The sequence below is a fragment of the Mastomys coucha genome, unplaced genomic scaffold (genome assembly GCF_008632895.1).
Source record: "Mastomys coucha isolate ucsf_1 unplaced genomic scaffold, UCSF_Mcou_1 pScaffold5, whole genome shotgun sequence".
NCBI lineage: Eukaryota > Metazoa > Chordata > Mammalia > Rodentia > Muridae > Mastomys > Mastomys coucha.
Window position 1 is genome coordinate 673,762 of NW_022196911.1, and position 21,926 is coordinate 695,687.

Consider the following 21,926-nt stretch of genomic DNA (forward strand, 5'->3'; position numbering starts at 1 on the left):
TGCTCCTGCCTGACATAGAGTGAATTCCTTCTTAGCCTAGAATTCTTTCCCGTGCAGACATCTTCTGTGGACTGGTCGTGAGCTGCATAATGGCCATAGGTGCTCACATGAAGCCAGTGAAATTACTAGGCAGTGTGATGGGCTCTCAGAGGGCTTACTGATGTCCCCACTCCGACATCTGGGCTAAGACGGAACTGTTATTAGGCTGAGCTTCCAGCCTCTCATTTTGGCTGCAGATGATTATAGCTGCCAAGGCAGGACATGCTATAGTAGTTTCCAGTAACTGGTTCAGGGTTAACATCCCCTAGTTAAAAGACTTAATTATGGTCAGAGCAGGGAAACCAGTTGTGGCCATTAAACTTTGATCTGTTATCTAGAGTGACCTACAAAAATGTGGACTCCTCGTGGCCTATTTTCTCAACAAGTAAAGCAAGTGGCTTTTAAAATCCAGGGTCTCTGCAATGGACTGTCAGGGTTTCAAAGCACTTTCATTCAGAGATCTGATGAAAGGGGGGCCACAGGCTTTATCTATAACCTGATGAAACCTCCTGAAGAAGCTTATTCAGGGCTTTTGACTGGGTTTTTTTTCATTCACAGCCTGCAGCAGCCAGTCATAGGAATGTAGCTGCTCAAGCGATCCCCATCCCCACTGCACTCTCAGCGTAATGTGTTGGTAAGGGCCACATCCTCTAGTGTACTTTTAGTTTCCATGCAAAAGGCCCCTGCAAAATGTCTAACGAGGGTCTGCAAAGGTGTCTCAGTGGTTAAGACCATTTTCTGCTTTTCCAGGGGACCCAAGTTCAGTTCCTAGTGCCCACGATGAGCAGTTCACAGCTGTTTGTAACTATAGCCCTGGGGGATCAGATACATCTGGCTTCCTGGGACACTTGTATGTGTACACCCACATACAGACACACGCACACGCGCACACACACACACACACACACACACACAAATATAAAAATAATAAAGAACTCTAAGTTCCTTATTAGAAAAAAGTCATTAGACCATTTTTATGTATCAAATGTAATTTTAACAAAAATATAAATTCGTTTTGTTCAGCATCTATTGGAAGAGGACTGTGTGCCATGGCCTGAGTGTGGAGGTCAGAGGAAAACCAGTGTGAGTTGGTTCTCTCCTGCCAACACCAGGGTTCTGGGGAGAGAACTCAGGTCATCAGGCTTGACAACAAGGGCCTTACCCACTGACCCATTCCGTGAGCTCTCAGTGAGTGGGGTTTTGGGTGTCTTGTTTTGTTTTGTTTTGTTTTTGGATGACGTTCACATTGTACCTGTTGTTCTAAGTGTACTGTACCCTCAGATCTGTCCTGCTTAGCTGTTCCTGGCTGAACATTAACTCCTCCGCATATACACAGCTTCCTTACCACTGTCCCACTCGTGGTCCAGACAGTAAGCTTTGCTTGAGTAATAGGGATTGATGCTAACTACACTAAAATCTTTTCTTTTTTTTTATTATTTTTCGAGACAGTGTTTCTCTGTGTAGCCCTGGCTGTCCTGGAACTCACTCTGTAGACCAGGCTGGCCTTGGGGAGTGACTGCGTTTTGTTTTGGTTTTTGTGGTTTTTTTTGGCTTTGTCTTGTTTTGCTGTTTGTTTGTTTGTTTACATTATTTCAGCTGTTCTCACTTTTTTCTTTAATCTGTCCTTGTTTCCTACTGAGTGCATGCTTCGGTAATGCTGGGAAGGTGGAACACTGAGATATGAACTCTGGAACATACACACTTTCCCCTCTCCTGGCAATTTAAACAGCTTCTGGGATGTGTTGGTTTAACCCTTGTGCGTCTGACAGATGTGGAATTTATCTGAGAACCATTTAAAGGCTAGACGTATAAAATTATTCCCATTCCCAAATTAATATAACTTAACGCTTAACAAAACTGAGTAACGTGTTTGGTTTTTAAACTTTCCCAGATTATCTTCTGTTTGTTTGTTTGTTTGTTTGTTTTTCGAGACAGGGTTTCTCTGTGTAGCCCTGGCTGTCCTGGAACTCACTCTGTAGACCAGGCTGGCCTCGAACTCAGAAATCCACTTGCCTCTGCCTCCCAAGTACTGGGATTAAAGGCGTGTGCCACTACCGCCCCGCCCAAATTATCTTCTGAAGGGGAATCTTGTCCTATATATAAGTATCTGATGCCTTTCTATCTTACAGACTTGTCTAATACAACTCTATCATACCTTGATTTTTTTTTTTAACTTCTGATTTCCCACTGTATGCATTTCAAATGTGTTTGAGAGTGAATGGAAAAGCCAGAGATCAACCTTGGGTGTTGTTTCCAAGTTTTGTCTGCTTTGGTTTTTGAAACAGTGTTTCTCCTTGGCCTGGGACTAGAAAGTCAGACTAGGCCAGTTGGCCAACAAACAAGTTCCCATCTCCTTCTCCACAGTACTGGGATTCCAAGCACGCATCTCCATCACAGACATGTTCATGCTGGTCCCAGGGCTTGAACTGAAATCCTCATGCTTGTACAGCAAGCACTTTCCAACTGAGCTATCTCGGGAGTTTTTCTTAATCTCTTAAAGACACAGAAAATGATATCCTAACTCTGACATTATCACTAACTGTGATCAGCATCCACAGAGGGAAGCTCTGGTGGACTGGGGGTAGGGTAGATCCTTTAATGTAGGCCACACATTCTCCTTGTGTGGTGTATCATGGGGTACACACACATTCATGAGAGAAAAATGTGTGTGTACCCCATGATAAAGGTAATAATTGTGTTAGTATCATAGGTTATTTAAAGTAGATGCCAATGGTTCATCTTGCATATTAAAAATGTCTTAGAAAAGATCAGGAGTCTTAAGGCCTCCTTCTCATTGATTTCACAGGATTACCTGGAATGTATCCGGGACCAAACCAAACTTCCCCTGGCGACCGAAGACAGGGCTGCTCTTTTCGGAAACATACAAGATATCTACCACTTCAATAGGTAAGGTAATGCATGAAAGGTTGTTTGAACATAGCAATGTTATGAATTTCTCTCGGGTGAACACACCTAAGAAATCTTGGTCCATAATCCTTGGTTTGGCTTCATAAATGTTGTCGCTGTCTGTTCTGTTGGCTCAGAGAGTACACTTAATCACCCTCCTAGAACATCGACATCTTTTGTCCGTAACAGAATGCAAGCGGGGCATCCAAATATCACGCTAGCTTGGTCTCCGAAATCTATCCCTATGCTGAATTTTCAACATGCTTTCTTCTGCCAAATTATTACAATATTCTTGTATTTATTTGTGGTGTGTGTGTGTGTGTGTGTGTGTGTGTGCGTGCGCGCGTGCGAGTGTGTGTTACAGTGAGAGAAAACTTGCAGGAATCGTTTCCTCCCTCCATATAGATTTCAGAAAAGGAACTTGGGTAGCCAGGCTTTGGCAGCAACCACCTTTACCTGCTGAGCCATCTTGTAGTCCCCGGTTCAAATAACTTAATTCACATATGTATTAACTAGGTCCTGGATGGTAAACACTAGGTTAGAAACTTATACTTGTAACCAAGACTGGAAGCTGCAGGGAGTGGAAACAGATGTATTAGCTATTGCAATGGTTTGTAGCACAGCTTAAAAGACACACAAGCCAGGCTAAGAACACAGGTACTGGTGTTTGTCATTTCATCTGGCCCATGGGGGATGTCCACACTTTGATAAACAAGTAGATTCAAATACCACAAAATGCCCCCTCCCGTGGCTGTGGTGAAACTCTTAGCTGACATGCTTAAAGGCCCAGCTCAATGTCATCACAGAGCAAGCACTAATATGTTCCCACTGGAGGTGTGCACTGGACACAGTGAACTGCTGTTATAAAACTTGACACTGTTCCCTCGTTCTGTGACTCAACTGTACTACAAGCTGAGTCTAGCCCTCTTTGCTTATTTGGACCAATGAAGATGAGCTCCTCAGAGGCAGGATCTCCATCTCCTTTGTCCCCTTAGGATCCTTGATATTTAGCACCAACCTGGCTTGTAGGAGACAGGATCCTCCAATTCTGACTATCTAGTTTATAAGAAACATCAAAGCTACACCAGGGTTTCATGTGCCTGACCTTGCTGGCTCTGAAAACCGTTTTGTGTATTCCTAGCCCATGCTTCTCCTGGGCCACCCACTGGGCCACCCACTGGACCACCCACCAAAGCACCTGGGAAACTTTCTTTAAAAACACACACACACACACACACACACAGTGAGGGTATTATAGATTGTTTGCCGAGCATACATGGGTTTCATTCTCAGCTCCAAGTAAAATCATAGGTGATGAGCTCACCTCCAGAGATAGGAAGATCAGAAATGGAATGGTCATCCTCAGCCATGCAGTGAGTTCAAGGTCAGCCTGGGCTACGTAGCACCATGTCTCAAACTAACAAGCAATATCTGGCCTTAAATGGGATCCTATCACTTCTTTTAAAGGCTCCAGGGTTTATAAAAGGAGACAGAGAGATTGTAAGAGCAAGAGGTGGTGGATGACCCCAAAGAAATAGCACGTTGCAGACACAGCAGGGCTGATGCACATAGGAACTCACAGGCTGTGACTGCGCACCCAAGGTCTGCACAAGCTCAAGCCAGACAAAATGCCAATATGAAAGGGAAGTGGGCACGATGTCCCAGCCCTAGTCAAGAAGTTATTTGAAATTGATAACTGCTGGGAGGGGCAAAATCAGTTCAATGGAATCTTCAATGGAATGACCCTGGTTATATCAACCGTACTCCAGGGTGAACCTGGTGCTGAGGAGTAGTCAACCAACACAAACTGGACTCTGGAGACTTGTTGTTATGGTTTTGAAGAGATAGAGAAAAACATGATGTTGGGTGGGTAGGGAAGTATTAAGGGTAGGGAATCAGGGAAGTGTTGGTGGAGGGAAAAAGCTAATGAAAATATACTATATGAAATTCTCAAAAAATAATAGGATTTTTATTAAAAGCAATATCTGCACCCTACCCATAAAAACTGACTCCATTGATCTGTGATGGGGCCACAGCATTAGAATTTTCTAGAAGGCCCTCAGGTCTTTATAATATGGAGCCACAGCCAAGAAACACTATTAAACACTATCTAGATAAATCATCCCAGCAATAAGATGGTGAGAAAGACATCAAAAACTACAGGAGCCACATGCTCATTACTGATGTGTTGGTTTTAATGCAGGCCCCTATCTAGCAATTCCACAAGTCCCTGGATAGCATCAGTTTCCAGAGCCCACTAATGAAACTGTGACCCAGAAAGATGCTAGATGCTGAGAGGCCCCTGGCCTAGCTCAACTGTGGTTTGGCTGTAAATTGATGATGACAAGAACTTGTGGAGTATTTCCTTTGTGCCAGAGGCCAGACAGCTTTAGAGGCATCATTCCTCATACACGTCATCAGGGCTCACTCAGCCATGTACCCTCCTGTACAGTAGAACCTTGTTCTTCAAGCCCTTAATGAACACTGGGAAACTGTTGCTGAACTCAAGAGAGATTTTTTTCACTTCTTGAAGTTTAAATGTTCACGTGTTTCCTAGTCTAAGGAAACATAAATGTTCTTGGCAGTGAGGCCTGCTCTGCCAAAGCTTGGTGACTGGGAAGAACTCACCATTCTGAAAGCCATTCTCTGCTCTTTTCTGTTGGATGTCCATTGACCATGAAAGCCATTCCTGTCTAAGATATGCCTGGGTCAGAGTGAAGGAATATGCTGCTGCTGATGTCATACAAGGCATGGATGAGGTCACATGGTGGCAACCCATTGGGTTCATGCCAGTGGCTGTAGTGATCACATTTGCATAGTTACGGTTCATGCAGTGCCTTTATCCTCTTAGCAACTCTGCAAGGTGGACCAAATGCAACCGGACACATGAGCTTCATACATGACGAATGATTCTTTCAAACCAAGAGGTCCTCTGCTCAATAGCCCTGAGCTACTTTGATATTACTGTTGACTTCTAATATCTTCCTCTGTTTTGAAAAATATCTGTTGTTAAGCTTTACTGTCGTCTGGGTTCTGTCGGTTAGTTCTTTGCCTGCTTACTTGTATATTTGTTTGGGACAGGGCCTTACTATGTATTCCAAGCTGACCCTGAACTCAGTAGGTAGCCCACACTGTCCTCAAACTCACAGTCTTTGTGTGGTGGTCTCCAGAGTGGTAGGGTTACAGGGATTCACTATCATGCCCAGCTACATACAGTAGGACTGCATGTTTTGTCCCCATTTGTTTTGACTTCCATTTTCTCAGACCTAGAGTCTATATTTATCGCTTAGATGACCCTGCGGTTGTTCAGGTTGGTTAAGTAAGGACATTGATGGGACCTTTTATGTCATCGCTCATGCATCTTTAATGATCCTCCGATTGATTTCCAAGATGCAATTGTCTGGCAAATCATGATGGAGCTTTAAATAACCATCTCCAAAGTTCCCTTGCTAGCTTTATTCTAGGTTTTTCAACATAAAATTATAATATTGTTCCCAAGTTAGTAAAGCTTGAGTCTTCTGGATTTAAGGGGTGGCTATATTAGCCTGAAATTTTCAGCTGAATTGGTTCATTTTTTTCCCTTGACATAGAGATTGAGCATCCTTAAACCTGAAAATCCAAAATGCTCCAAATTTGAAATCTTTTGAGCACTATGGCACATGTGAAAATTTTCCACATCTGACCTCAAGTAATGTGTCATAGTCCTAACAGAGATCTACTGAAAACTGCAAAATTACCTTGAAGTTACATGTGTAAGCTGCAGATGAAACAACAGAATTCTCTGTGTTATACTTGGGTCTCATCTTCAAGATACTGTACCATTATTCTATGCAGATATTTCAAAATCCAAAAAAACTTCTGGTCCCAAACATGTGGGTTAGAGAACTCTTGACCTGGATTTCCAAAAAGAAAAATACAGAGTGGCCAGGCAGTGGTGGCGCACACCTTTAATCCCAGCGCTTGGAAGGCAGAGGCAAGCAGATTTCTGAGTTCAAGGCCAACCTGGTTTATAGAGTGAGTTCCCGGACAGCCAGGGCTACACAGAGAAACCCTGTCTCAAAGAAAAAAAAGTACAGAGTGGTATATAACAAACCCCAGCTTCTTCCAAGCTATTTTGTACCATGTTTACTTTTAAAATTCTTTCGGTTATAAAGACATTAAACATCCCACTGAAAACCTCTCGGCTGCCCTTCTCCAATATCGTTCTGCACTGTGCAAAGCATGTGCTGTAGAACCAGTTCTCTGCCATGGCATCCGGTGAGAAATCTGGACTTGATCATGATTGCCAGGTTCTATGGCACAAACATTCCTATCATGTATCACCCCCTCATATATTAAAAACCAGAGAAACGAATGTCTTCGATGTCAGTGTTCTATGCCATCACTGAAGGAAGAATAGGGAAGATACAGGACCAGTTAAGATAAACCAGTTTTTCCTGGATCCATGTTTCATTGTAATTTACTATCCAAGCTGGGTTTGTTTGTTTTCCTGGTTTGTTTTATTGCAATGTTGCTGCAATGTGTCCATGTTTCTGGGGAGGGTACCCAGGGTCTCACACATATGGCATAGATGTGTGTTCTACCACCCAGCCTAAGGGTAGGGGGGTTGGCATCATTACAGATGTGTTTATTTGAAATCCATATGCTTTCCCTTGGTTCAGACATGGCATAAATACTCCATATTTTTTCTCTCAATGTCATTTTTGAGCTTTAATCCTCTAGTTTGTATGATTGCCGTGTGTCTGCATTTTGCATTGGGCTAGTTGCAACAAGGATGATTTTTTTCTTTCCTGCTGCTGGCCACGGATGCTCTTCTGTGACTTCCCTGGCCATATCCATCACCTGCTCTCACAACGGATTTTCTTCTCTCCTCTCACGGCCTTATAAGAGTGGTTGATAAATTCTGTGGACCATGGGAGTGGCAAGTGTCTCCCAGTGTGAGGCATGCCCTTTAACTATAATGTGGCTTCTCAGAAGACAAATCCCACAATTCATAACACAAAATACACTTTCAAAAGTAGGACTCTTTGGGGTTGGGTATTAAAATTATCTCCCATTCTTGGGTGATAAGCATATTCTTTTTTTTTTTCAGACTCCTAAAATTTTGCTTTTTATTACATTTGTTTTTAATCTACCTGAAAGTGCTGATAATGGAATATCTGACAATAGACCTAAGCTCTGATTTCCCATGCCTCGCCAACAATCCCATCACAACTGATTGAAATACACAAACTCTCCACACTAAGCTGCATCTCCCATCCTTTGTATGCCAAGTTTACATGGGCGTGTGTAGCTGAGTCTAGGCACTGAATCCTCTTTAATCTTCTTTTCCCACTGTGCTGGTGCCATGCCGCCTTCCACAGTGAGTCCTCAACTCTGATTTAATTTCTCTTGACTTAGCCCTATCAAGTGGTTTTGTTATCATTCGTTAGTTTTTCAGCATTCATGTAGTACTCCATTGGTATCTTTGTAAGTCTAAGGTTTAAAACGACAACTTTACATGACCGAGTCATCACATCTATAGCCGTGTGCCTCTTTGACCAATTATTTATTTGCTTACTTATTTTTGAGACAGAATTTCATGTAACCCAGGCTGGCCTAGAACTCACTATCTAACAAAGGATGACCTCAAACTCCTAATCCTTCTGCCTCCACCTCCCACATCCTGGGATTTCATATATTCACTGGGTCCCACCTACTGTTTAAAATGTCCTGTAAGAGTATTTTACAAATTTTCTCCCACATGATAAGATGTAGCTTTAAAAATTCACTGCTATAGACCTTAACATGCTAATATCGTTTTGACTAAAATTTTTTCCTATTCTTTAACTATGTATTCTCAGTTAGGTGCTTTGGATTTTTATATATCCAGCACCTCCAGGCTTCCCCATGATGTCTAACCATGGCTTGTAGATGCTGCAGGTTCCTCCAAATTGGATTTTTATGTCTGAATTGATTCTAGGCAGTTTAAAATCATCAAAGCTCAAAGTGAAAATTTCCTTGTTGCTCTGGATCTTTGTCTTTAATATACCTGTGTAGATGCTGCAGATGACTCCAGGGTGTCATTCTGAAAGTGAGGTGACATATTTTGTTTTCTTGTTCAGGTCTTCTTCCCTTCGTGTCCTCCTCTTACCCCGCTGCTCTGAATCACCACTCTCCCACAGCTTCACTGCCTCATCTTCATTTTGGCATCATCAGAAGCATTTCTCTATTTATGAACTAAGCATAATAAAATGTAGAGAAGCACCTCTCCATTTTGCCAGAGTTTTCAGAAATATTGTAGGTATTGAGCATGACTGAGTGAAGAGTTTGGCTTTAAATGCCATATTATTTTACTTCTGTGCATATTGAGTGAATCTCATTGGTAGATGTTCTGACTTGAATCACACATGTATTATTACTAGAATAAACTCCATGTGCCTATGATGGTTTCTATGTTTGTATACTGGTGAAATATTTTATGCCTGTATATAAATGATAATATTTTTGTTCTTTTGTTATCTTCCTTTCTATTTTGATGTATCATGAGATTTAAATTTTTACATCTCTCATCACGAAATCCAACTGAGACTTCATTGTGGTCTACTTTTTAGTGACCACATCTCTTACCATATAAGCCTCCCCACCAGCCCTGAAATTTAAGTCTCTGGTTTGGTGTCTGGAATAAATCTCCAAATGGACAGAAACTAGGTTAGTTAAAAGAAACCACTTGAGCCTGAAAATCCCACAGCTATTAAAAAATTGTATTGCCAACCAAAGGGGAAAAAAATGCCAGTACTCTTGGAATAGAGAAGAGTTGTCTAAACTGTAACTTGAGTCTTTCTTTTAGGATGATTCATGAGGAAATGCAGGCGGTTCCTCCAAATTGGATTTTTATGTCTGAATTGATTCTAGGCAGATTAAAATCATCAAAGCTCAAAGTGAAAATTTCCTTGTTGCTCTGGATCTTTGTCTTTAATATACCTGTGTTGAGTCTTTAATATGTGCAAAGTCAGGACTGGGCCGTACACCTCAGACATGAATGGCAGCACCCGTACATAGCAGGGCAGTATGCCACATACTCCAGCAAAGAACAGGATGCTCGGAAGGAGCTGAGGACCATGCAGTTAATTTGTTCAAGGGTCTAGTGAAATCTTCACAAAACAAGCTAAAGATGTCTTAAGTCCAAACAGTTATCTTTGGCTATGCTTTTTTTTTTTTTAAGTGTAGTTTTAATGCAGTGTAATGATTCATTGGAACATATAACAAAGCGGAAAGAGGTGAGACAATTTCAATTTTAGTACATTTTCAACAACCCATCTCAGTGACTCTCAGCTTTGTACACTGGTGGGAATCCTTTTATGGATGGGTTTCTTTCAGCTAGCTGGAGTTAAAGGCTAATGTGTCTAGTCAGGAGTTCCAGGACAGTCAGGGTTACAAAGAGAAACGCTGTATCTAAACAAAACAAACAACTACAAAAGCCTAATGTATCTGTGAGCCATTTTCCATTCCCTTATGCACATGAGTCTCTGTGGAAGCCACACATTAAAACAGTGTAGTTAGGTAGTGGGAGAAAGAAGTGTTGCCTGGAGTCTGTGCCTGACTGAAGAGGAGAGGCCTGTTCCTGACCCTTCAACGTAAGACAGTGTGACCTTGAAGTCACAGTTCCTCCCTTCAGGTTCACAGCAGAGGTCAGAACAAGCATCACATAGAATACTTTCTTGAAAGAGAACAAAGCTATTGCTCTTTGTCCACTAGGGCAAGTTCATGGGCCTGAGCTCAAGAAGGAAATAATAGCATGATCTTGTTCGTGATCGCATTCAAAAGAGAGGAGAGATTCAGAAAAATTAATTACTCAGGGTAAAGAAAATAGACCCAGACCCTGAAAGCAAGATGGCTGAAATCTGATTTTAACTCCAAGAAAACTCTGACACTCCATCCATCCTTTGCATGTCTCATGGCCCAATGCTATACTGAGGCCATCTCTATGGTCATTAGCCCATTAGATTGTAAATCTGGGTGACCAGTCCCATTCCTGGTGATTGATGATAAGTCCTACTGCACACACACACACACACACACACACACACACACACACACACACACACACTCTGTATCCCACAGTCTTTCATTCCTTCCTCCCAATTACTTGTCTTCCTGAATCCCCACATTCTTCAATGTTCAGTAGCCCCCAGCTACAACAGCTGCTTTCCTACATCTTACAACAAGAACATACCAAGCTCATTCTGTCTTTAACTTGAGCTTTCATTTCTTAAAGGATTTCTCCCAAGCCTCTGCATGCCCTCAAATATCGATCAGTCAATCACCTTCTCAGAAAACAAATTTTGCGAGCCTCCCAAGCTCTCCACCAATTCCCTGTGCCTCAGTTTCTCTCCTTTATTAATGTCAGATTACATGGCACCAGGTGGTATTGATTACTTTATTAACCCTGATCACCTGTGATCAGAACATAGGCACGTGAGTCATAAGTAGGACTTTTGCTTTGTCTTCTTTACCTCAGTGCTTCTCGTCACACCAGACAGGGACGGCTCCCAGCCTCTGCTGAGCAGCAAGCACACGGTTTCCTTTGGATACTAGACCCCAAGAAAGAGCGTGAGAGAAAGAATCCCTGTCAGTCTCATTTACCTTTGGTTCATGTTGTTTAAATAAAAGGCTATAAAAGTTAAGATGCCAGATAACACTAATAGTCTCCCCGGTGGGTCTTTGAAAACTCCAGAGCACACAATCTCGTACTTAGCTACTTTAAGTTTGTCAGGGAAATGTCTCCTTCAGTAGCCACAGGGTGCAGACAAGGGGTTCGGGAACCTTCCTTCTGTCCACAGCTTTGCCATTAATTATGACCTGTGTATTCTAAGATATGCAGCTTCCTCTTTACAGCCTGTGATTCCCTCTCTAAAGCTTGGCTGGGACTGTCTCGGATCTATGCTCCCTCCCAGCTCTGTGGTTCTCAAGCAGTGAATGCCGGTCATTTATTTATAAGTGAGACCTGTCTAGAGCTAGGATGGTGGGGGGGGACCCCAATCACTTCCTCCTCCCAGAAAGTCCACTCTGAAAATAAAATCTATGCTTCGAGGGAGTGCTCGGAGTAGACTATGATACAGTGTTCTGGAAGCCTCGCAAACATCTCAGCCCCCCAGAGAGAAGATTGATATTGATAGGTCTGGACACAAACCTTCCAAACAGAGCAGTCTTCCCTTCAGGAAATAAGAACACCAACCCCAAAGGCCTTGTCTTCAGCTCCTCTTTGTCTCTTACCTTTTCTCACCTCTGCTCGCTAGTCAGAACACCCTGGTTGGCTTTCACCTGCTTCTCATTCAGTTACACCCATCTTGCTATAAATAATAACAATACAAATATCTAAATGACACTTGCCAAAGTAAAAATAGTCCTACAAAGGAGATGTTTTAATAAGAATACTGAAGGAAATGTTTGGAATTACGACTATGGGGTGGATTTGAAAGCAATAGGATGACCTGTTCAGTGTAGTTTCTGACTCCAGCAGACTTGTAAAACTCCACCCCTTATTTTCAGGAGACTATAAAAGTATATTCACCCTGGTCTGAAGAAACCATTAAAACATCACCCCATCTCCTAAATCGCATGGTTTTGTGGCTGTTTTGTTCTCAGGACATTTTACCCTAATAGATTACAGCAGGTTGAAGTCAGAAATAGGTAAGAGAACCCAGCTGGAGTTAGATATGAGAAATGAACAAAAATGTAAAACATGCTTCTCTGTTTTGTACAAACTGTCAGGAAGGAATATTTATATTCATATAATTATCTTCTGAATAAGTTGATTATAATCAGTTTTGATTTCTAGTATATATATATACATGTATATATATGTATACATATATATGCAATCCATTTTAAGAATATTTCAGAGTATAAATACGTCATGCCGCATAATATATTTGAATATCCCTACCTGAGAGTGAAGGTCACTACCTGATAAGCTCCATATTTACACAGAGCTTCTCATCAGCATCATGGTGTCTCACTTGTCTTAGAGTCACTACCTCTGTAACGAAACACTGTCACTAAAAGCAGCTTGAGGAGGACAGGGGGGTTGTGTTGGTTTTTGGTTTTGGTTTTTGCTTACATAACCTGAATCCCTGCCTACTGCGGAAGCCAAAGCAGGAACTCAAACAGTGTGGGATCCTGGAGGCAAAGCCAAAGCAGAGGCCTCCTTACCGTGAGGGGTGGTGCTATTTACAGGTTTGCTCATGTGTATTGCTCAGCCCGCTTTCTAAAAAAAAAAAAAAAAAACCAGACCACCAGCCCAGGGAAGGCCCGATCCTCCATGGACTTGACCCTGCCCCATCACTCACTAATTAAGAAAATGCCCAACAAGCTTACCTACAGCCCATTCTTGTAGAAGCATTTTCTCATTCCCTCAGATGACATTGGTGTCATGCAGAGGAATAAGAGCTCAACACAAGACAAAGAACAGCCAGAAAACATCACCATCCACTGCGGCCATCAGCAGCATCACCAATCACCATCAGCAGCATCACCACCGTCGTCCTACCCTTGGACTGCCTAACAGAATATTCTCTGCTTGTGAAATAAGAACAGAAGAAGCATAAAGAAACATCCAAAGAGCAAAGAAACAAAAACAACCCCAAACCCTCCAAACTCAAGAGTGTAGTGGTAGAAAATTTTAAAAGTGTCAATAGATGTGAAATTAAGATAGGAACAGACAACCAGCAGCAAGTTGAAGAAAAGAAGAGGAGAAGATGAGACAAATTAGAAGACCAGACCAGCAGGTCTAAAATGTGAGTAGTGAGACCTCTGCCAGCCACCAGCAGCAGGATAGTTGATTCAAACACATGACTCCATAACAGTAGGCTTTAACCTTTGGTCCCAGGATCCCTTGCATTCCTATAGGTGGTTAAGACCCATAAGCATAATTGTGTTTTATTTATCATATTAGGAGCTAAAGCTCAGAAATGATGACTAAAGTATCCACTTTAATAGTAATCATAATCATAATCATAAACCCACATGTTTTGGCAAATAATTTTATGACTTTATGACTTGAGGTTTTGTTTGGGAACCGTTTTACATTTTTGAAGTTCTCTTTGCTGTTTAACTCTAGCAGGCACTGGCATCCCCATGTCTGCTCCTGCTTTCTGTGAAGCCAGCTCAGCCTCTGGCAGAGCTCACTGTATTCTGAAGGGAAGATGGAGTGGAAAACAGCATTTTTATGGATTGATGTTCTCTGGGTATCCTGAAGAAAGGAACTTTCGATGCTAAAGCTCAATATCAAACCCAAACTGGCTGTACAACATGATCAGAGACCAGACCCAAGCTGACCTGCCCAGAGCCTCAGAATTATGTTAGCAAAGACAAAGTTCTGAAAACCTTACAGAAAAATAAGAAATCACATAGAGGATCAAATGGGGAAGAAAGGTGGTACTAAATTCTCAACAGCAGTATTTTAATTCATGGGGCTCCGTGAACATCCTCAGCAAAATCACTTCAAGCCAGAGTCCTGTGTCCCATGGCATTATCAGGCCAGCTGAAAGGAGGACATTTAGTGAGGAGGAAGACTCTGAACACTGGCATCTGGTCAACCTCACTTAGAAAGCTTGCAGAAACTGCCTTCTCTCAAAGGAGAGAATCTGTGGGAAATGTCAATAAGTAAGACACCCGACGACCCAGGAGACAAACCCGGGGCAGTGGATCACCAAGAGAGTTGCAGAACTGCCAAGCAGAGGGACAAATGGTCCATGGTGGCAAAACAGCAGACCACAGGCTCCAGAACAGAAGGCCCCCACAACAGCATACCCCTTAGAATGATACCACCAGAGAAAATATTTGCTTACCCTAAGTTACACACACAGTTCAGCAGTGAATTAGCAGGGTATATAAAGAAACATGCGGAAAGGAGAAAGTTTTTGTGTCTTTTTTGCTGCTGTTGTTGTTTTGTTCAAATGACACGGTTATAGAACTATATGAAGAAGTAACAGGTCTCCCTTTTCTTCAACCATGGTTTGTTCTTCTTCTCATCCATCTGCATAGAGGTAAATGATTTTATTAATCTCATACCTAGTGATATAAAAACAAGTCATCAATCCTGGGAGAGATTATTTTAAGTCCAGGGACAACACGGGTCTACAAGAAAGGAAAACGGATCATGGGTTATGCTAATGCTAAGCTAGGAATGTTATTTCCATAGTATTCTTGTTGTCTTAAGGATGTAAGTTTGGACATTTAATCCAGTCAGATTGCAAAATACATCTGGTTAAGAAGATTAAGGGTGGGAGTTTCATAAAATGAAAGAAACAATAGCTAAAACTGGGAAAATGACAACCCATCATTAGCACACTTGGAAACAGTAAATGCTTCTCAGCAGAAGCCATCGAGAATGTGAAGCACAGAGCAAGGAACTATTTCATTCTAATTCCTGTAGAACTATTTGTCTTTAAACTGTTATTAAATATATAGCACATAACATTTAAAAATAAGCACCTGAAGCCAGGCAGTGGTGGCGCATGCCTTTAATCCCAGCACTTGGGAGGCAAAGGCAGGCAGATTTCTGAGTTTGAGGCCAGCCTGGTCTGTAGAGTGAGTTCCAAGACAGTCAGGGCTACACAGAGAAACCCTGACTCAAAAAAAAAATAAAAAAATAAAAAAAAATAAAAGAAAAAAAAAAAATAAAAAGCCCCTGACTGTCATTAAACTACACATTATTATAATGTATAAGGAAAGCAACCTGGAAATGTGTCATATAGAACATCTAGTGAACAAGCAATTCCACTTTCAGGATTTTGTGCAACATTGGGAGATTAAATGGTTAAACAGATAACCATACAATACAATGATCCTGCCACCAGAATTTAATGAGTTTCCATTTGAGTAGAGAGATAGCTCCTCTCTCAGTGTATCTGTCCTTTGAACAGTCTTTCCTGTGAACACTTACTCTGTTGATAATTTCATGTGTGTGATTTGAGCATCTTATTTTTCAAATGCATCAGTAATTCGTTCAAACAGGTAACATAGCCCACTTGGCTTGTTGATGGGTGTGGGTGTGGGTGGGTGGGTGTATGTGCTGTGTGCCTTAGACTGCGTGGGTACCTATACACTTCTTTGATGGATGAATGTGCATGAACATTTTGACAACTGATGACAGATGTCCAGGATATTTAACTCCTATGCAGGCCTTATCACTGGTGGGAGAACCACTGGTCCACTCAATGTCTAAACTCCTGCTCCATCCATGACCTTGAAAACTCTTTGGACACAGTGGCAGAAGACTACTATTGCCTGATTCCTTGGAAAGGTCAATTTTAAGTTCCATAAAATGTCCTAATCTTCCTCACTGTGTGTTTTGTTTTATTAGTGAACTTCTTCAAGATCTGGAAAACTGTGAAAATGATCCTGTGGCCATAGCAGAATGTTTTGTGTCCAAGGTAAGCAGAAAAATTCATCTTTTCAGGGCCAACCAAGGCAGACAGAGAGTGTAATTTGTTTTCATTTTAAAGTTAGGATAAATGGTTGCTCTACATTGAATTAAGCTAGCCAACAAATCATGCACTTTTTTGTTTTTGTTTTCATAGGGGAGTGTGTGTGTATGTATAACACACACATATACACACACTGTTATAGGGAAGAGAGAGAGAGACAGAGAGACAGAGAGAGACAGAGATGGAGAGACAGAGAGAAATTAGCTCTAGTATGCCCAGAATGTATATAGTGGTTGGATAATGTTATTTATTCTTTTTTGGAAAGATTTAAAGTTTAAGAGGAGAGAATCCAGACTAGAGAATGTAAAGAAAAGCAGATCCATATAACATACCTCTAATCCATATAATATACCTCTAAATCCATTCAAAGAAATCACAAGAAACTACATGTTTCGTGTGTGGTGTGTGCTGTCCCTGCCTAGTCCCTGCTGTTATCCTTGAAGCAGTAAAGAACAGTAAAGCCAACTCCCTGCATCCTAAAAATGCCCTGAATTTCCTATACTGTCCTGATTTGTCATTGGTGGTTTAAAAAAATAAGAGACATGAGCTTGACATGAAGCAAGTTCATGCTCTGAATTTGGAAGGCTGACACTCCTCAATATCCTGGGCAGTCCACATGATTTAGCCTGGCATATACAACATCCTTCTTATTCAAGTTTTGCTTCAAAGCTCTAGAAAAGTTCCATCTAGGAGAACTTGTCTTGCGGAAAAAACTCAAGTGATTTCTCCCGATGTATGAAGGTATGAAGTGGACCAGGTTGAAGCAGAGTGTGCAGCAATGCTTTGGAGCCAACCGTCAATAGCACCTCACTTAGAGCCCTGAAGTCTAAGGTGAACTAAGATGTCACTCCATCCATCCATTCCTGGCTCTAGTCTTGTTCCACAGGGTTAGCCCTGATGGCTGCAGACCCATCCACGTGGCTGGGAATTCAAACCTAATAGCTCCCTGGGTTTGATGGAAATCCCTTAAAGCTGATCAGCAGGCCTCTATATAACTCCTCCTCTCTTTTTATGGCTTTGTGTGTGTTCCTACTTAAGATGTTGGTGCAGACATGCTTACACATGGCATTTTGTTTTGTTTTGTTTTGTTTTGTTTTCATTGCTGCCCTCTTTGTAATGGATTCTCCTATAGGGTAGGAATTTTTAAAAGACAAACAAAAAACAAAAAAACAAAACAAAAACAAAAAAACACAAAAGACAGAAACAAAAACAGGAAAAATGATGTAAAAAACAAAGAGATAGGCTGAGCCTTTCAAGGAAGGTGTGTTAAAATAACTACTGAACATGCGCAACATTGACATTTCAGAAAACTTTCAGCTTTTACTAACTGTAATCACTAGCTGATTAAAGAGGCTCCAGTGTTCGCTTAACTCTGGCTTAATTATTCACATAAAAGTTTATTTATGTGCCTCCCTGCCAACTCCCAAATCTCATTTTTCATTGTAATATTGCCAAGTTTAATTAGAAGACCGACTTCAGTGCTCCGCACTTTCACATGGGAGCCAGAGTTGGGAGGGGGGTGCCAGGCAATGCACAGCCCGCTTCTCACTCGGCACCCTGACATTTAGACGAAGACGTTCTGCTGAACTGCCACCAGCTGCTCTGCTCTAAGAGGGATGGAAAATTACTTTAATTGAGAGGTCATTAGCAGAAGAGGTAAAGCTGGCAGTCGATTTCTGCTGTTATCTGGATCGCTGGGGCTCCTACACGGAGTCATCTTTTGACCTAGGTTACTTTTGTAGCACATGTAGGCTAAGGAAGTCCCTAACCAAAGAAAGAAAACGCTGTTTCGTCTTACTGACTGCTTCCAGATGGCTTGAGGAACAGAGTGAAGCCTTCGCTACTGGGCCTGATGCCCCATGTATACTGATCTATCATCAGGGCTCTGGAAGCATCTTGAAAGCTTGAGTATGTCCTCAAATTGCCTCTTAGCCACCCTCATGCTCACCCCTCATTGGACTGTCAGTAGGCTTACTCTGGGCAGCGTACAAGAGAGATTGAATAATTTCTGACTTCCCTTCTTCTCCCTCAGTACCCCGTCACCTCCCATGAGAGCGTCCCTCCCTTTGTAGCTTAGGAGAATGAGCACATATACACAGAAAGATGCAACAAACACTCACTACATATAAATACATGTATGTACACAGACAACAGACACACACACACACACACTCGCCATATATTGGAATTATCATCAAGAAGTTGCTAGTGTTGAAAATGCATGTCAAGCCACTGTCCCCATGTGCTGCCTGTGTACTGAGTCCAGGCAAGTATCCTTAAAGTCAAAGACTGTAAGGGAGAGAGAGATCTGCGGCAGAAAAGCCCTGAAATCCCACAAGCATCTTTTCTCTGTCACCCATTCAGCTGCCTTTGGGTGTCTTGTGTGCTCTGTTTGGCAGCACTGTATCTTATAGCTTGGGATTTTGCATAATTTTCTCATTTCTGCCTCCTCTCTAATTAGAATCTAAAAAAGCTGAATAACTAGAAAGACGTATCTGCTTTTTCTAATTTGCATAATATATTCCTATAACTGCATCTCTAAAGGGATTTGGGCTAGCATCATACAATGACTAATGGCATTTAAGCATTAACAGACCTAGGGACTATTGGTTTGTTGTTATTGTTGTTGCTTTACTAAAACCATTGTTTGCAAGGTGTGCTGATGCTTGAACATCTAAGGTCAAGCCTGCGTTTAATCCTCTGTTAAGGATATGCTACTGATGGAGAAATCTCTAGAACAGGAACAGAATCAACCGTGACAAAATTGAGGAGTTCTACAGCCTTATTAGGGACTAGTATGTATAGGTCGATATATGACTATATGTAATGTATCTTCATAAAGGCCATTGTTTTCACTATGGCATGTCCCATGATCCTAAATGTCTCAACGTGTGAGGAAAGCTGGATGTTCTTCTATCCCTGACTGAGGAAAGATCAGAAACTCTGAGTCATCAAGGACCCCTGGAAAGCTCCTGTCAGCTGTGCACTTGCTGAAGGACCTGGGCAAATCTCTTTGTTTTTCTTATCCCTCAAGCCAGGGCTGTCCTGCACAGCCAATAAATGTCTAACTTAATGCCTTAGTTAGGGTTTCCATTGCTGTAAAGAGATACTATGATCAAGGCAACTCTTATAAAGAACAACATTTAGTTGGAGCTGGCTTTCAGAGGTTCAATTCATTATCATCATGAAAAGAAACATTTCAGCATGCAGGCAGACATGGCACTGGAGGAGCGAAGAGTTCTACATCTTGATCCAAGGGCAGTTAGAAGGAGAAGACTGTCTTCCAGTCAGCCAGAAGGAGGGTCTCAAAGTGACACACTTCCTCCAACAAAGTCATACCTACTCCAACAAGGCCATATCTCCTAATAGTGCCACTCCCTGGGCCAAGCATATTCAAACCACCACACTCAGTCTCGAGAAACCATTTAGAGGGTACAGCGGTACAGGTGTTTGCCATATGCCTTGTAGGTTCATGGTATCTATACTTTTTCAGGAGAAACAAAAAAAAAAAAAATCAAGTTATTTATATTCTCCAAAGCTTAGAAGTTGACAGCTGATTTAGAATTTGTGAAATATACTGAAAAATGTGCTGCATTTAAAATGCTGTTTAGGCTATAAGGGAACAGATTCAAATTGGACCAGAAGCTATGAAGAGGAATCTGTCCAAATCTAGTTCTTAGAAATTGGAATTTACCCAGTCACCCACCAATCCTACCTCCAGAAAGCTACCCATAGGATAAACTGACAGAATTTCAGTCAGTCTGATATGATACGTGGCAGTATTAATTGATCCTCCAAAGACTAGAGACAACCTAAACAAAAAGCTGCTTGAATAATCTTCTGTACATTCAACCAAATAAGGAAGTACTGTGGAGCAATGTAAGCCAATAAGGAATGCCTCCGTAGACTGGGGGGGAGAGCCCTCAAGTATGCAGAGCACAAGCTTCTCAAAGCCTGGTCCCTAACTGAAAACTCCATGATCCCTAACTGAAAACTGGATGGTGCTCCATCCAGAAATCTGTTTTTATAAGCCTTTCAGTGGAGTCCACTCAACTTTGTTCCTACAGTGTGATTTGCTTATCTGATAAAGGGATGTCTGTGTTTAAAAACAATATAACAGATAAGATAAGGAACTGGATGTGGCAGTGGAAAGCTGACATCCCTGGAGGACCAGCAGTTCAAGGCCCTCCTCAGCTACATAGCAAATTTGAGGCCAACTTTGGGCTCATGAGACTCTTATTTCAACAAACAGAATGAATTGAGTAAAGGCAGGAATCACCCAGAACGGAACAGAATGAGTTAACTTCTCTGAATATGTATCTATTGGTAAAACTGGCTCTGTATCTATGTAACTCAAAAACCCAAACTATGGCTTTAAAAAAACAGGCTCTATATACCAAGAGAAAATATGAAACAGACACAAAAAGGTGTTCATACAGTTAGTAGGCTGCCGTGCAATGGACATTCTAATTGATTTCAGAAGGTGCGTGGTGGCCAAAATGCAGCCAATACACATTTAGGGTGGCATTCCTGTTCTTCTCCTATGAAAATTATAGAGTGCGCTATGGGATAATGCATGCACACTGATGTCGGTACCCTGGAGAAGTGAGATTGCCAGGAGAAATAAGATATAGAATCAGAATGCTCCAGAATAATTAAACCTTGTGGCCCAGAATCTGGTTACCTTTATCCATGTGTTACCTTAATTCCAAATGCTTAGGACCAGAGATATATCAGATGTTCTTAGATTTTGGAACTTTTCATACATATAATACAGTATCTTGAGGGAGAGATGCGGGTGTGGACACAGAATGCAGGAATGCTTCCATGATGCCTAGGCTACAGTGATTCTGCGCAGTGTTCTCGGTGCAGGTGAGTCTTGTGCTGATCATTGTCTGAGATCAGGTGGAAGGTCGCCTGCTTGTGGCATCATGCTCATTCTCAAAGATTCAGATTTTTAGCACAATGGGTTTTGGTACTGTATTAGTATGTATGCCTCCTTTAAAATTGCTTAGAAAAGCCTGGCATAGCGACACACACCTTTAATTCCAGTTCTTGGCAGGCAGAGGTAGGTGGATCTCTGTGAGTTCCAGAGTCCAGCCTCGGCTTCCTTCCTTCCTTCCTTCCTTCCTCCCTTCCTTCCTTCCTTCCTTCCTTCTTCTTTCCTTCTTTCCTTCTTTCCTTCCCTTCTTTTTTCTTTCTTCCTTTCTTTCTTTATCTCTTTCTCTCTTTCTTCCAGACAGTCTTGTTTTGTAATCCAAGCTGACCTCCAGCTCTTCCCAGTCCAGTCTTGCATCATCATGATTGACTTGACAATTCATTTCTTCCCTCCCCCCAAATCCTCAGAAGGAAAATGGCAGTTTTCTGTCTCTTTGTAAAATGTATGTCATCCTTCTTTGCTGAGCGCACTTCAGTGTGCTCTCTTTCTTTCTCTTTTGATCCAGTGTGTAGCACCTGTCTGATTGCCTCCTCAATAGGTGAAATAAGGCAAGACACATGATGCTCATT

The 21,926-nt window shown here is 41.8% G+C and overlaps 1 protein-coding gene across 12 annotated transcripts in view; it reads left to right on the top strand.

The window, feature by feature from the left end:
- Plekhg1 (pleckstrin homology and RhoGEF domain containing G1) overlaps nucleotides 1–21,926 on the top strand; it is a 227,265-nt gene that overhangs the window by 165,561 nt on the left and 39,778 nt on the right. For all 12 annotated transcript variants that reach the window (XM_031353155.1, XM_031353156.1, XM_031353157.1 and 9 more), the window contains 2 exons: nucleotides 2,846–2,946; nucleotides 16,295–16,364. In XM_031353155.1, coding sequence (XP_031209015.1) covers nucleotides 2,846–2,946; nucleotides 16,295–16,364 — 171 coding nt within the window. The remainder of the gene's footprint in view (nucleotides 1–2,845; nucleotides 2,947–16,294; nucleotides 16,365–21,926) is intronic.